Source organism: Sorex araneus, chromosome 2 (genome assembly GCF_027595985.1).
Source record: "Sorex araneus isolate mSorAra2 chromosome 2, mSorAra2.pri, whole genome shotgun sequence".
Lineage (NCBI taxonomy): Eukaryota > Metazoa > Chordata > Mammalia > Eulipotyphla > Soricidae > Sorex > Sorex araneus.
The window spans coordinates 226848373-226865487 of record NC_073303.1 but is presented as its reverse complement, the minus strand read 5'-3'; the positions used below and the strand labels follow the sequence as shown (position 1 = coordinate 226865487).

The following is a 17115-nucleotide window of genomic DNA, read 5'->3' as shown; positions in this document are numbered from 1 at the left end:
TGTTTACCATTTCTTATCACTATAAAAGTATTGTAAGGGAACTGATAAGGGAAAAAAAGAGACATAAATACCTTCTCCAGAAAGGTTACATCAAAACATTATCTGTTGTTTGATTTGGGCACACACTTGGCTTGTTCGTGGGAGCAAAACCTGCATTTACGCTGCATTAACTCTGCTGGGGCACTAAAAATGTATTTTAAAATACATTTTAAACTAATAAAATTTTAGGAAAATCTTAGTTTTCGCAGGCCTGAGGAAATGGTTTAACGAACCGGCATGCACGCTTTGGCTCTTATTATTTATTTATGCCAGACGTGATGATGCTCATGGGTTACTCCTGGGGATGCGTGGGGAACCCTATTGGGTGCCAGTTCGAACCAGGGCTGGCCGCGTGGAAGGCGAGCACCTGACCGGCTAAACGATTCCTTATTCCGGGCCGGCATGCTCCACGTGGGAGAAGCCCAGGGCCTGACACGACCCCGAGAGTCCGAATAAAGCAAGAGCTGTGAGCATTTCAGGTCACTCCTCAGCGCCGGGAACTTAGGACTCTAAGTACTGTAACAGTGACAGTTCGGTTCCCCCGCCCGTTCCGTTTCTTTCACGCTCCGTCTTCTCACGTGAGGTAACGGCTCCCGCAAGCCAGTCGCGGGGCCTGAGCTAAGCGGGGAGAGCTGAGGCGCCGGGGTGGGCGAGCTCCGCGCTGAGTCACCTCTCCACCCGCCGCGCACGGGTCCGGGCCGGCGGGCCAAGTCCAGAGCCGAGCCCCGGACCGAAGGCGAAGGTCGCGCCGCCACTAGCGGCGGGAAATACTCCTCGACGCCACTCGGCGGGAGACGCCGCCGGCCAACCACGCGTGAGGACACTGGGGGCAGAGAGCCGGCGCGCGACGGGCCACGGGGAACCTTGGCCACGCCAACTGCGCCCCAAACACCGACCAGGAGCTGGCCCGCCAGCCGCGGCAACTCGGGACAAGATGGCGGCGCGTCACGTGCGCGACGTGATGACGCAGGACGACGGCCCGCGGGCGGCACCGCCCCCCTCACCCCCGGGCTCGCTCCTCGCGCCCCCTCCCGCGCCCGCCCCCGCCCAGCGCCGATCATGCCGCCAGAGCCGGCTCCGGCTCCGACTGCCCGGGAAACGGCAGCCTAGGACAAGGTGGCTGCTAAGTGACACTGATTCTCCCCGCCCCGCCTGACCCCCGGGAGAGAGGCGCGCCCCCCCGGCCGCGTGACGGGGTGGGGAAGCGGGGAGTGAATTCGGATCCTCCGGGGAGGGGGGAGTGGAAGTTCCGCCCCGGACCTTGGCGAGACGGCAGCCACAGGTAAGCGGCGCCGGGGGGCGGGGATGGGACGTGCTGTCGTGTCCCCGGCAGGGGGAGGACGCGGGGACACGGCGCCGGCGGGGACGCCCAGCTGGGTGGCGCGCCGCGTGGAGGGTCGCGCGCGGGCGTTAGCGGTGGGGGAGGGGCGCGGCGGGCGCGCGGCGGAAGGGGGAGGGGCCGCCCGTCGTTCCCGCGCGCGCTTCCGGCGCTCGAGCCGCGGCCCCGCTGCCCCTCTCGAGTCGTTGGTCGCCTCCTTGTCCTCCTCCTCCTGCCCCCGCCTTGCCGCCCCTCGCCCACCAAACCAAAATAAAACTAAAAGCCTCCGGCCCGCGGGGTGGCTCCCGGCTCCGACGCCGCTCCTCCGCGGCCACCGGCGAGCGCCCTTCGTCGAAGGTCTCGGGGCCGGGGCGGGCAGCCCGGGGTGCGGGGCGGGAGCGCGGCGAGGTGCGCGAGGGAAGCCCAGAAACGGCCCTTTCCTTCCTGAAGCTGACGGCGCCCCCCGCCCCCGCCCCGCCGTGAGCGACGCGCCGTGGGCCGGCCGGGCGTCTCCGCCCCGCGTTGACCTGAGCAGAACTTGGGGGCGCCCGCCGCCCCGGGAGGCTGCGGGCAGCACCTTCGCTCCACAAGTGTGGGCCGCGTGTGAGCAGGGGCCGGGGGTTCATAGTAGAGCCCGCACCCCCCGAGGCGCCCGAGAGGAGCGGGGACAGTACGTCTGTCGTGTGCTCGCCAAACATCTGAGTCCGAGAAGTTTGGCACACAGACGAGCGCGGGGCTGAGAAGGCGCTGCCCTTCCTACGGTCCGTTTCGCGGGCAGCTGCCCGAGTCTCTGTTCCTACCTGCCTTAGGACACGGGCTTTGGACGCTCCTGTTTGGGGCTTTTCTTTTGTTGAGTTGGGTCCGTCCTGCATCCCCCGCAGTTCTGCCGGCGGCCAGCAGGGGGCAGTCCTTTAACCCAACGCCTTAAAACTTGGCATCCCGTATAATGCCAATCCAAGTGTTGAATGTTCCGGAGTTGTCTTGTTTTTAAAGCTGTTTAACTCTCAGTCCTATCCGTTTCAAGGGGCCAAACCCATCTACATGGCACATTGGTTTATCCACCAAGAATAAATGTGAAGGGATTAGTGCTGTTACTTGCCCAGTGTTTACCGATGGTGGCTCTTATTATATGATATATTTATAAGCTACCCGTGGCGTGGGGCTGGAGTGATAGCACAGCGGGTAAGAGTATCTCGCACCACGGCCGAGGCTGGCAAGCTACTCCTGGCGTATTCGATATGCCAAAAACAGTAACAAGTCTCACAATGGAGACGTTACTGGTTTCCGCTTGAGCCAATCGATGAACTACGAGACGACAATGCAGTGCTATCATAAGGTTATTTTAATACTGAGATAAGTGCTGTAATAAGAGAGAGGGTACATACAAGGGTTCTAGACCACACCGAGGGGAGTTAGGAACGTTTGCCTAGAAGACAACACTTAGGAACAGGCCACAGGCAAGGTGGGGAAATGGTGTGTCTAGCAGAGGAAAGAGCATGGGCAGAGCCTGAAGGTGAGAGAAAACAAGGCAGGTATATTTGGACCTCTGGGAGAAATTCATTTTGACTAATAGGATGCAATTTTGAGGGGAGATAATGAGTAGGTTGTGGAAATGTTGGGAAAGGGACTCCTTGCCTGAACGAATGAGGAATCTAAGGTCCTCTGCAGCTCATCAGGTTGGATCACTTGTACATTTGTTGATGCTTGTGATTTACTGCTAACTTGAGGGTCTGTTGGTTACAGAGAATACATTCCCATGATACAGGCCCTGTTTGAGGTGTTTTACGATTGGGGGAAAGCCTTGTGATAAACACAATCTATAGAGTGTATGTAACTTCAGATAGAGCCTCAAGGGGGGAGGGTGAAAGTGTTAAGGAAGTAGGGACCTGGAGCAGTTGGAAACCTATTTGAAAGGAAACTTGGTGAATGTATTGGGGATGTGGGGGAAAATTATCATTGTAGGAAAAAAAGATCATGAATTTAGATTCTTTTTACTTACAGGAAAATCCAAAAAGAAGTTAATAACATGGGTGAAGTCCAGTAAGATTTAATAATGTCAACATCTTGGATTTTGAATTAAATAGTTCTGGCTTCAGGTCTTGAATTCACAGGTTCAGCACCCACAGGTACAGCTGGGTACTTGCCTTGCATGCAGCCAACCCAGGTTCAATCCCAGGCATCCCTCATCATCCCCTGAGTACTGCCAGGAGTGGATGTTCCCAGAGTGCAGAGCGAGGAGTAAGCCCTGAGCATCCCTGGGTATGGCCCAAAAATCCCCCTAAAAGAAAAAAGTGTAATGCCTTTACTTAAATCCTTTATGTATGTAAGCAAGAGACACAGCTGCTAAGAGGACTTTAGCTTCCCAAATTTATTTCTAGCTAAATGAAATAATATATTTTAGGGCTGGAGAGATTGCTCATGAGTTGAGAGACTCAGGTTTAGTCCATGGCACCATTGACTCCTGAGCACCACTTGGTGTTCCCCCTGCCCCCCCAATCTTATTTTTATTATTTTTGATGTTGGGGGGTCACACCTGGCAATGCTCAGGTGTTACTCCTGGCTCTGCACTCAGGAATTACTCCTGGCAGTGCTTGGGAGACCATCTGGGATGCCGGGACCTAAACTGGGCTGGCTGTTCTCAAGGCAAACACCCTACCCACTATACTATCACTCTGCCCCCTTCCCCCCACATACACCAATTTTAAAATAATTTGTACTGAGTGGTAGCTCCAGTGGTAGAGCATACGCCTAGCATGTTCAAGACGGAATTAATCCCCAGCACCACGTGCATCTTTCATCCCAGCACTATTGAATATAGCCCTGAGCACGTACAGGGTCCCTTTGAGAAGCTCTGGGTTCACCCCACCCAGCCACTTGGCCCAGGCCATCACAGCATTGCTGGGAATGGCCCCTTTATAAGGTACTAATAGATACTATTATTTTTCATGCTTGAAGTGGTCTTTTATTATTTTTTTTCTTTTTGAGTCACACCTGGCGATGCACAGGGGTTACTCCTGGCTCTGCGCTCAGGAATTACTCCTGGTGGTACTCGGGGAACCATATGGGATGCTGGGAATTGAACCCAGGTCGGTCGCATGCAAGGCAAACGCCCTACCCGCTGTGCTATAGCTCCAGCCCCAATGGTCTTTTATTCTTAATGTTTAAAATAATACCTTCAATTTAGAAATTAATTTCTGGGGCTGGGAGAAGCTTCAAAGGCCTGGAGCACATACTTTGCGTGTGGGATCTCTGGACTGGATTCCCAGGATGACTGGAATCGCATTCCTCTCCTCAGCATCACCAATTTGAACAAAAACAAAAATGAATTTTTGATCTCAAAAGAGAAGGGGAAAGAATATGTTGAACCTTATCAGTGAGACTAAGGGCAGGTACATAGTTGCCCTTTCTTCAAAATGTGGAATTTAAAAATTTTAACAGGTATATTTTGAGGCCACATCTGGCAGTACTCAGGGCTGCTCTTGGCTCTGTGTTCAAAGGTCACTCCTGCTGGTGCTCTAGGGGCCATATTTTGGTGCCATGATTGAATTTGGAATGACAGCATGAACAGCAAGCACCTTACTTACTAATTTCATCTCTCCAGCCCCTGGGTGATTTTTTTAAATTACATTTTCCCTTCCCTTTATTGTTGATTTTACTGAGTATGCGCCTCAGCTGTGGCATGCACATAGTTGTAGCTCAGATGCTTGCCGGGCTCCTCCATGAAGTAGGGCTCACTGGGAGTTACACTACTTAAGTTGTGTTGTTTACACACAAGCGTGCTGGAGGCCACGTTTTTTTAGGGGTGTACTTTTAGGGGTCACTCCCAGACGTGTTTGGGGGACCATGTAGTGCTGGGAATTGAATCTGGGCTTCATGCATGTGAAGCATGTGTCTCATGCCTTTGGAAATCTCTCCAGCCCTGGGAGTCTCACTCTAGTTGAGCACATGTTCTTGTAATGCTTGCTCTGGGTTGCATTTGGGCTCCAGTCTTCACACACCTACACCCAACTGTGGGGCAACTGTAAATCTCTGTGACTAGTGATTATAGACAGCAGAGCTGCCGGGATCACACGCTGCCTGTGAAGATATCAGGGATTTGAATTTGTGACCATAAGCTTGCAAGGTCAAGTTCTGTGTCATTTCTCTAGACCCTTCCTTAAACACTTTCTTTTCTTTTTGAGCCACACCTGGTGATGCTTGGGGACTGCTCAGGGTACCATGTTGTGTCAGGGAGTAAAACCAGTGCTCCCATATACAAAGCATGTGTTCTAGCCCTTTGAGCTATCTCCCCAGCCCATTAAGAAATTGGTGGCAAAATAATACACAGATTAACTAGTACCTTTTTCTGTTTATTTTTGGGTCACACTCAGTGGTGTGCTTACTTCTTACTTGTTACTTCTTACAGCTTACTTCTGGCTCTGCATTTAGGGATCACTCAGGGGACCATATGGAGTGCCCAGGATTAAACCCTGGCTGACTGTGTGCAAGGCAAATGCCCTGCCCACTGTACCATGGCTCTGGCCCCAACAAGTACCTTTCGAATCTTTTTTTCTATTTTAATTTATTAGTGAAGGAGGATCCAGAACTGTGTTCAGGAAACTGGGGCCACTCCCAGCAGCACTTGGCCAGGCTGAAGAATACAGTACTGGAGCCTGATCAGGTCCTGCAGTACTGTGGACCTCTAGGGGCTCCAACTACCGTGTAGTTAGTGCTGGAGCTAAAATTCACGCGTTAGACCCCTCACCACAGCTATCTACCTGGCGCTGCTATCTTAACAATTTTTAACTATACATTCCACAAGTGGTAAGTACATCTCATTGTACATCTAGTGTACAGAACTTCCATTCTTGTTAAACAGCTCCTAGAAAATCCTGTTGTGATTTCTTAACTCCTCCCAAATACATTCCTATTGAGGACACGTAGAACTGCAGCCTGGGAAATTATTTTTACAGAGTGCATGTATAATAAATAAAATTTATTAGGTTTTTTTTGTTTGTTTTTTTGCTTTGTTTTTGGGTTAGGGGGCCATACCTGGCAATGCTCAGGGGTTTCTCCTGGTTCTGCACTGGGAATCACTCCTGGGGGTGTTGAGGGGTGCCATGGATCAAACCCTAGTTGGCTACTTGCAAGGCAAGTGCCCTGTTCACTGTGTTATTGCTCCAGCCTCAACAATTTTATATCTTGAGCAATATTTCAGTAGATTGTTAATCTAACCTAAGTCTTTAGAAATAATAGATATTTTTTTTTTAGGAAGACCAAATAATGGTTCTATTTGGATAACATTATTTAAAAAAATCCAGACTGTGGAGTAACTCAGACCGCATGTCTGGCGCGCATAGGATCTGGGTTTGATCCCAAGTATTGCAGGGTTTTAATGGGAGGTGGTCTTAGTGCTCTTAGCAGCAATGGGGGAGCATCCTCCCTCCAAGGGAAAAAATATTCAAAATATTTTCATTATGTATATGGGAAATGTGTAATTTCATCTTTAATTCCATCTTTGTGGAAGTAGAGGAATAGTACAGTGATTCTAGGCACTTGATTTGCTAGTGACTGACTTGGCTTAATCTCAGCACCACACACCTCCCCGGAGACCTCTGGGTTTGGCCCAGAACCCCCTCCCCACCCACTCCCAGAAAAGCTAAATTCAGTTGTTATTGCTTTGCTTAGTTTGTGGCTTGCATTTATATTAGTGTAGATTAAAAATCATTGCACTCCTTCTGAAAGCTTTTGTTTTCACCACACCCAGTGATGCTCAGAGCTTACTCCTTGCTCTGTGCTCAGGGATCATTCCTGGTAGAACTCCAAGTAAGACCAGCAGTTAGCTGTACTGTCTCTCCCAGTCCAGGAAACAATTTCACAGAATAATTAATTCTCACAGTATCATTTTCTTTGGTTAAAAATTATGAATTATATATATTAACTGATGGAAGGACTGGAGTTATAGAACAGCGAGTAGTGCATTTGCCTTGCATGCAGCCGACCCGGGTTTGGTTTCCAGCATCTCATATGGTTCCCTGAACACTCAGGCATAATTCCTGAGTGCAGAGCCAGGAGTAACCCCCTGTGTATCACCGGGTGTGACTCAAAAAGCAAAAAAATAAATAAAAAGCAAAATAATAATAATAACAAATGGAACAAGGTACGGGTTTGGATTTAGACTACATTTACATTTACATTATTTAGATTTAGATTGGGCTGGAGCAATAGCACAGCGGTAGGGCATTTGCCTTGCACACTGCCGATTCCTCCGCCCCTCTCGGAGAGCCTGGCAAGCTACCGAGAGTATCTCGCCCGCGGCGTATTTGATATGCCAAAAACAGTAACAACAAGTCTCAAAATGGAGATGTTACTGGTTCCTGCTCGAGCAAATCGTTGAGCAACGGGATGACAGTGACAAATTTAGATTTCATTAGATTACATTCAGATTTAAATTATATGAGTTTAGATTTGGGGTGTTTTTCTCTTTTAGGGGTTGGGGTCACATTGGGCTCTGCTCTAATTCCCATCAGCTTAGGGGACTATGTCATACTTGAGTACCAGCATGCAAAGCATGTACTGTAGGTTCAGTTTCACAGTGTTTATTTAAAGATTGTTTTAAAAATTTTTAAGGGGGACACCTGGCTTTGCTTAGGGCTTATTGCTGGCTCTGAACTCAGGGATCACTCCTAGTAGGGGTGGGGAACAATCTGTGTGGCTGGGGATTGAATTTGGGTTGACTATGTGCTCCTGTACTATCTAGGCACCGTTCCACAGTTTTAAAAATCAGTGACTGTAAGAGGGGAATACCTATTTACTTTCTCTTTAAATTTTTTTGTTTTGGGGCCACACCTGGCAGTGTTCAGAGACTACTACTCCCAGTTATATGCTCTGGGATCACTTCCAGCAGTGCTTGGGTTTTCCCTGCATACTGCCAAGAATGATCCTTGATCACAGAGCCAGGAATAAGCCTTGAACACCACTGGGAGTGTTCCAAAAACTACACATAACAGAAAATTTACTATCTCAACCCTTTATATAAAATTTAATACTGTTAACTATATCACTTTACTGTGCTACTTACATATATATATATATATATATATAATTTGGCATACTCATTTCTTCCCACTTCCTTTTCCTTTCCACCCCTAGCAATCTCTCAATGTTTCCTGTCTCTATAATTTAAAAATTATTTTAATTTGTTTCTTTTTATTGCAGGCAAGGGCTCATAAGCAGGGCCCATGTTGCCGGCCAGGCAGTTAAATGCTTGAGCACCCTGATGTGGGGGCTGGCAATGCTGGTGACACCGGGTTCACTGGTGGTGCTCAGTGCCTGGGAATGTGGTGCCAGAGATTGAACCATGCATTCTAGCCCTTCGATTTATCTCTCTGGTCCTGCCTCTGATTTTGACTACTCTTTTTTTCCGGGGGCCACATCTGGGACTCAGAGAACCACAAATGGTGCTGGAGATTGAGCCTACGTCGGCCATGTGCAAGGCTAGCACAATACCCGTTATACTATCTCTCTGGCCCCTGATATTGACTACTATTAAGTAAGTAGTCACATGAAATCAGCCAGAGCCATAACTCAGTAAGTTGAGTGCTTACTTTGTATGTGCCAGGTTCTAGGTTGAATTCCTCACACTGTAGGGGCAAAAAAAATGTAGTATTAATATGGCAACATTATGAGGCATTTGTAAATCCCATTTGAGTATGCTTGTTTTCTTACTAGCTGTTGTGGTCCTCCTTGAACAGTCTTCTGACACAGGAGGAGATTGGGGTTATAGCCTAATTACTGTTAATCAGTTATTCATAATTATAAGTTATAAATTATAATGATCATAAATTATAATATAATTATAATCATAAATTATAGTTATAACTATTCCTAATTATAATTCAATTGTATGTATAACATTTTGTTCATAGTCATTGATGAGCAGTTGTAGTTTTGTCTTTTAGTTGTTGTAACTGATACTCTGTGCACATATGTATACGAATGTTTAAGATTCTGCTTTCAGATTCTTTAGGAAATATATCTTTTTTTTTTTCTTTTTGGGTCACACCTGGAGATGCACAGGGGTTACTCCTGGCTCTGCACTCAGGAATCACTCCTGGCGGTACTCACGGGACCATATGGGATGCTGGGAATCGAACCCAGGTTGGGCAAACGCCCTACCCACTGTGCTATTGCTCCAGCCCCTCTTTAGGAATATATCTAGAAGTGGGATGTAGTAAGTACTGTTTGCCACAGTGGATTGTAGCATTTTACCAACAAAGTGCACTAAGATTCCAGTTTTTCAATACATAAATTGTTTTTTTCTTTTATCCATTGTGATGGGTACAAAGTGATAACTGCATTGTGGTATTTGCATCTCCCCAAAGATTGCCAGTCTCTGCCTCTCCTCCCTCCTTTCCTTTCCTTCTTCCCGCATCCTCCTCTCCTCCTTTTGCTCTCTGTCTCTCCTTGGCTCATACTCATGAGAACCTGGTTTTCCTCCTATTGGACATACTCCATCTCTCATAACCCATTTATTATCATTCTTACCCAATTTACATATCCTGCAGTTGATGATCTAGATCTTTATTTGCTTGTGGACCATACCTGGTGGAGCTAAGGGTGTGTGGGGAACAGTCCAGGCTAGAGATCTATCCTGGGCCTCCTGCATGCAAAGCATAGGCTTAGCCCTTAAAGCTCTCCCTTGGCCTTAAGTACAGTTTCATTGCACTGGAGAGAGTGTAGGGGGGAAGGTGCTTTCCTTGCATGCTGCTGACCCCAGTTGGATCCCAACACCACACACAGTTTCTTGAGCAACACCAGGAGGAAGCCCTGAGCATGGCTAGGTGTGGCCCAACTCCCCTCTCACCTCTCATAATGCAGTAGTTTTATTGTTTGCCCTTTATTCAGTGATTCTCTGTGAAAAACTGTGTAATTGTGAGGCTTGAGAGGTAGTACAACCAGAAAGGTGTTTGCCTGGCACGTGGCTGACCCAGGTTTGATCCCTGGCACTTCATATGGTCACCTGAGCCGTGCCAGGAGTGATTCCTAAGCACAGAGCCAGGAGTTTGCCCTGATCATTGCCAGGTGGCTTCAAAATGAAAACAAACAAAAAATCTGTATAATTAGAACTGTTCTAATTGGAACAGTAGACTAGAGAAATGTTTATGTCCATGAACTTATTCTACTTATTGAATGATATAACATCTGAAAACTTAGTCATGCTATATTTTTGTTTTGTTGCAATATTTGGTGGTACCCAGGGGCTACTCCTGACTTGGGGCACCTACATTGCTGAAAATCAAATCTGGGCCACCCACCTACAGGAGTGTACTCAGCCTGTCAAGCTGTCTCTTGTCCTGGTCACAACATCCTACGTACTTAGGCTATTTATTGAATTTAAACAAGCTTGTGTTAAACAGTTTTTTAAATATTTGTGTTAAGGATAGTGTTGTTGGCTTTTACCCCCCTATTTCTGTGACATAGCTACCAGTTATTTCTCATGGAGGCAGCCAGCTCGAAATTTTCACATAGGTAAATGACATAAGTACAAGGTGTACTGTATGTGTTTGGTAGCACTTTTTTTTTCCATTTAAAAATCTTTTAAATGCAGGGATGGGTGTTTGAGCATAGTATGACTGAGACTCGATCCTAAAAGCCCTGTAACTGTTCTCATGGTGACTCAATTAAAAAAATAAATTTAAAAAAATTATTTTAAATGCAGTTGCTACATATTCATAGCAAAGAGGTATGGGAACATACTGAGGCTGGATTGAGTTAAACTCACTAGAAAAGCTTGGTCTGTTTTTCAGGAAAAGTATTCACGTTAACAGAAACAAATAACTTTAGAGTTCTTAAAATTGAAATTAGAAAGCAACTTTTTAACTGGCCTTTTTTTCCCTGTAGAGTTGATTATGGAAGATTCCCACAAGAGTAACACTTCAGAGACAGCATCTCAACCTGGTTCAACTGTTCAGGGCGCTCATATTTCTCATATTGCTCAACAGGTAAGACAGGGACTAGCCAAAATATTGAGCAAGTTAGGAATATTGTTGTTTTAGCTCTTTTGTTTCCAGTGTTCAAAAAAAGAACCAAAAGACAAGCTGTAAAATATTACATGTATGTCAGGAAGGTAGATTTTATTTAAATCTTTTGACAAGATCCTTCAGTTTTATTTTCTTTTATATAGAATATATTTACTGTTGCATTAATAAGTGTCTGTATCTCAAGAATTGGAGATGTAGATTTTTGGTTTGTTACTGGTTTTTGAGATACACCCGGCTGTGCTCATGATTTATTCCTGGCTCTGTGCTCAGGGGTCATTCCTGACAGGCCCTGGGGGACCATCTTGGATGCCAAGGATTGAACCCAGGTCAGTTGCTCGTAAAACAGGTGTCTTAATTGCCGTATTATCTCTCTGGCCCTAGAATTCATATTTATGGAGAATGATTGATTTTCTTTTTGCAGACAGGTTTTGTTACTACATAAGAAAGTAAATGTTATTTGACTCTTTGAACTTGAGATGGAGTTTTAGGAGGTAAACCTTTATCAGTCCAATTGATAGGAAATATTTTTCTTGAATTGGAAAATAGGTTTATTTATTCAGAGATTTTAAAAAACAAGTCTGTAAACTACAGAACTGGTTTTTTTTTCCAGTGTACGTGATTTTGTTTTCTGCTTATTGTTCTACCTCTCCTGCCCCCAAACTGATTTTATTTATTTATTTAGTTTTGGGGGGTCATACCTGGCAGTACTCAGGGGCTACTCCTGGCTCTGCACTCAGGAATTCTCCTGGTCGTGTTCAGGGTATACCATATGGGATGCTGGGATCGAACCCCGTCAGCGTGTAAGGCAAGGGTCCTACCCACTGTACTTCCACTCCAGTCCCAGAAACTGATTTTTAAAAATTTCAAATAGTCTGATTTATGAACTTGACTCACTTTAAGGAAAACAACTAACATTTGTTGCCACTAATAATATTTGAACTTTTTTTTTTTTCCCTTTTTGGGTCACACCTGGTGGTGCACAAGGGTTACTCCTGGCTCTGCACCCAGGAATCACCCCTGGCAGTGCTCAGGGGACCATATGGGATGCTGGGAATCGAACTCAGGTCTGCTGCGTGCAAAGCAAACGCCCTACCTGCTGTGCTATTGCTCCAGCCCGATAACATTTGAACTTTTAAACAAAACAGTAGAATTTTGGAAGTTCTTTTACTCATGTAGTGAATTTAATAGCTTCCTAAACTCGCAGGCTTTTTAGTTAACAAAATTATATTATAAGTCATACATAGGTATGAGATCTATTCAAATTGCAAGTAAGACCAGTGCATTTATTTATTTATTTTGGTGCTCAGGGTGAACTTATGGCTCTGTGTTCTGGGATTATTCCTGGTGATGCACAGGGACTGTATGAGGTTCTGAGGATGGAACCATGGTTGACTGTGTGCAAGACAAGCACCTTCCCCCTGTACTATCTCTCAACCCGTAACCAGTGCATTTTAATATTAACAGAATACACAAACTTCATGTAGTACATTGCAAATACTCTTCAGCTATAATCTGTCAATTTTCACGTGGTATCAAAGAACAGCCACAGCCACATTTATCTGAAAAGGTCATTAAAACACTCCTCCCTCTGTATATGTATGTGTATAAAGTCAAATATGCATAATATACCTCAACCAAAACAATTTAATGGCAACATATTTAATGTAGAACCAGATAAAATAATTCAGCCATTTTCTGTGAACTCAAACAGGATAAATTTGAATAAATAGAAATGTAAAACTGCCATTTTATTCATGATTTTGTTTTTGGAATTTGGGGGTTCTTATTTTTTTAATTTTTGATATTTGGCCTATATCCTGTGGTGCTCAGGGTTTACTACTGACTTGGTGTGCAGGGAACACTCCTAGTGGTGTTCAGAAGATCAGATGAAGTGCCAGGAATGAACCAGGATCTGATGTGTCAAATGAAAATGCCTTAACTCCCTGATAGTACACACTTTCATAAAAATTATTTTGGCGGTGTGGGGAGGGTGGTTGGGCCACAATTGGTATTGCTTAGGGTTTGCTCCCAATAGTGCTTGGGTGGGGATCCATGCAGTGTCATGGATTCAACAGGGATCAGCCACATGCAAGGCAGGTGTCTTAACCCCTGCTCTTTTGTTTTTTGGACCACACCCGGTAGTGCTTAGGGTTATTCCTAACTCTGCTCAGAAATCACTTCTGGTGGTGCTTGGGGACCATATGCCGGAGATCAAACTGGAGTTGGTCGTGTGTAAGGCAAATTCCTTACCTGCAACACTATCACTGCAGCCCTGAAACCCCTGTTCTGTCCCTCTAGCTCTGATCACTTTTTGTTTTGTTTTGTTTGTCTTGGAGCCACACTCAGCAATGCTCATGGGTTTCCTGGTTCAGGGGTCACTCCTGGTGGTGTTCAGAGGATCATGAGATACGCAGGGTATTGAACCTGTTTAGAAATACTTGTTCACCACCCAAGAATAGTAGAAATAAGTACCAGGAGGTTGACTCCATGGCTTGGAAGCTGGCCTCACATTCTGGGAAGAGGGCAACTCAGATAGAGAAGGGAACACCAAGTAAAATGTGGTTGGAGGCCACATGGGGGAAGGGTGAATGTAGACTAGTACATGTGCTGAATGTAGACTAGAGACTGAACACAATGGCCACTCAACACCTTTATTGCAAACCACAACACCTTATTAGAGAGAGAGAACAAAAGGGAATACCCTGCCAAGTGGCAGGGTGGGGTGGGGGGAGATGGGATTGGGGGGAGTGGAAGGGATGCTGGGTTTATTTGTGGTGGAGAATGGGCACTGGTGAAGGGATGGGCTCTTGAACTTTGTATGAGGGAAACATGAGCGCAAAAATGTATAAATCTGTAACTGTACCCTCACGGTGATTCACTAATTAAAAAATAAATACATTTAAAAAAAATTTTTAAAAATACTTGTTAGCATCTAATGGGTTAATCCTTCATATTTAAATCAACAAATACTCCTAGAAATTTGTTTTAGTTTTAAATTTGTTAAGTTTTATAAATTAAAGAGATAAAAACTCATATAGATGAAAGTTGTTTGTTGAGGTGTTCATAACTGTTGAATATAAGAATTTTGAGACCAAAAATTTAAGAATCAAAGACCTAAAGAGATAATCCTTCAAAATTAATGCATCCTTCTCTACTATTTGCTATTTCTGCAAAGAACAAGATGCACATCCTCCAGATGGTACTAGAAAAATGATGAAATTTTGGTTACTTTTCTATTAGTAGAGCCCTTTTTAGAATATTTAGATTTATTGGCTTACTTTTATGTTTCAGTTACTATGATTAGATGTCAGTGTTTTCTAAATTTCTTCCGAGTACATTTATGTTGAGGTAGAATAAATACATTTTTTGGTGGTAAATAATTTTATAGTAATTTTTTTTTCCTTTTTGGGTCACACCCAACGTTGCTCAGGGGTTACTCCTGGCTCTGCACTCAGGAATTACTCCTGGCGGTGCTTGGGGGAGTGTATGGGATGCCAAGGATTGAATCCAGGTTTGCCGTGTGCAAGGCAAGCACCCTACCCGCTGTGCTATTACTACAGCCCCTATAGTGATTTTTATAGTATTATCTCTACTGTCTCTTCAGTTTTGTGCTGCTAATTTAATAAAGCAGGGTAGAAGGGATAAGAAGTTGTTGGCAGTTGAGAAACACCTCTTAACTGCCAAGGAAAAGGAGACGACGGAAGGTGTTCAGCTTGCTTTGCACGCTGCTGACCCAGGTTCAATCCCTGGAATCCCATATGGTCCCCCAAGCATTAATAGGAGTGATTCTTGAGTGCAGATCCAAGAGTACTTCCTGAGCATTGCTGGGTGTGGGCCCCATCCCCTCCACCCTCCAAACAAGAAAAGAAACCAGTAATAGAGGGTGGAGAGAGAGAATAGAGAGGAGAGCTGGGTTGCAGACAGCTCTAGAAGGAAGTTTCTCCAGGACTTGCTTTTTGATAAAATGTGGTCATTTTCTGAGAATCCCGTTTGACGTCCTGTCTGAGAAAATAATGTTTGTATATGTGAATCCACAGTTGTGTAGTGGGTAAGATGTTTGCCTTGCACACCTGGGTCCAATCCTTGGCACCACATAGGGTTCCTTCAGTCTCGCCAGGAGTGATCCTTGACATAAGGTCAGGAGTAAGCCCTAAACAGCTCTGGGTGTGGCCCAACTTCCTGCCTGCCCCCACCCCCACCTCCAGATATAATCACTGGCTATGACCTAAAGGGTGTGACACTGAACTGGAGAGAGAGCTCAGGTAACAGAACCCTAAGTTTGATCTCCAGTACATATATACTTTGTTTTGTTTTTTGTGTTACACTCGACCGTTTGTGGTGCTGAGGATCAAACCTCAGTTAGCCTTGTGCAAGGCACATGTACTACTGCTCCGCCCCCCACCCCCCATAGAGCCTTCTGAACATTTCCAGGAATGGGCCTGGTAACTCCAGATCACACTGGGTATGACCTTGGTGACTCCCAGAACCAACAGGCTCAAAGACCGCTGCATTGCCAGACAGAGCAGTGAATTATGGCCTTTACCGTGACTCTGGATTACCTACCAGATCCATTGGGTATGATCCCTATTTTTATTTATTTTTTTTTCTTTTTGGGTCACACCTGGTGATGCACAGGGGTTACTCCTGCCTCTGCATTCAGTAATAACTCCTGGCGGTGCTCTGGGGACCATATGGGATGCTGGGAATCGAACCCATGTCAACCGCGTGCAAGGCAGACGCCCTACCCACTCCACTGTGCTATCACTCCAGCCCCCCAATTTTTATTTTTTAATTAAAAAAATATTTTTGGATTTTGGGCTACAACCAGTGTTGCTTTGGGGTTACTCTGGCTCTGCACTTAGGAATCACTTCTGGTGGTGCTGGGAGACCATATGGGATGCCAGGATTAAACACAAGTCAACTGCGTGTAAGGCAGGTACCCTATCCACTATACTATCTCTCTGGCTCAAGGTGTAATCCTAATTTTTCAAATGCAAAAATCAATGCAAGAGCAATTTTTCATCAGAAATTAAAGCTATAAAAAATTCTGGAGGTTGGATACGGGCAACACAATGAAATGAAAACTTTCATAGAAAACATAGCAAGTAGATTTGATTTTACAGAGGACCAGTGACACCAGTGAACAAAAGAGAAATAAGATTTAAGAAAAATGATGCCTTATGAGAGTAATGAGACTTCTATAGAACAGGAAGCACAAGAAAGTGGGAATGTTAGCAGTTGAAGAGAGAAAGAACAAAGCCAGAGAGAGAATTCAAAGGCTGGAGTGTATTCTTTGTATGCGGGAGCTCCAGGATCCATCCCAGACACACATTGTCTCTCAGGCATCCTGGGAAGTGACCCCTTTTACCCAGATGTGGCCCAAGTCAACGAAAGAAAAAAGTGAGAAAGAGGAACAGAGTTTACTTGAAGAAATACTAGCTGAGAACTTTACAAACCTAAGGGGAAAATTAGCCATAAAACTCCAGGAATTTCACAGGCACACAAATTTATAAATGCAAAAATAAATAAATTAAAAATTACAAAAGATATAACATCCAAAGGCATTCTAATTAGGTTATTATTAGATTTCTCAGACATAGTAGAGGGTTAAGACACTTGCCTTATGATGCATCTGATCCAGTACTACATATGGTTGGTCCCTGAGTAGCCCCTGTAGCACTGTTATCCTGTTGCTCGTCGATTTGCTTGAGCGGGCACCGGTAACGTCTCCATTGA

At 45.3% G+C, this 17115-nt stretch overlaps 1 protein-coding gene across 1 annotated transcript in view; it reads left to right on the top strand.

Annotated features, from left to right (window-relative positions):
* The first annotated feature begins 1071 nt into the window (after positions 1-1071).
* Positions 1072-17115, top strand: part of ATF1 (activating transcription factor 1) — a 73441-nt gene continuing 57397 nt past the window's right edge. The window contains exons 1-2 of the mRNA XM_055128598.1: positions 1072-1321; positions 11240-11340. Coding sequence (XP_054984573.1) covers positions 11248-11340 — 93 coding nt within the window. The 5' untranslated portion in view covers positions 1072-1321; positions 11240-11247. The remainder of the gene's footprint in view (positions 1322-11239; positions 11341-17115) is intronic.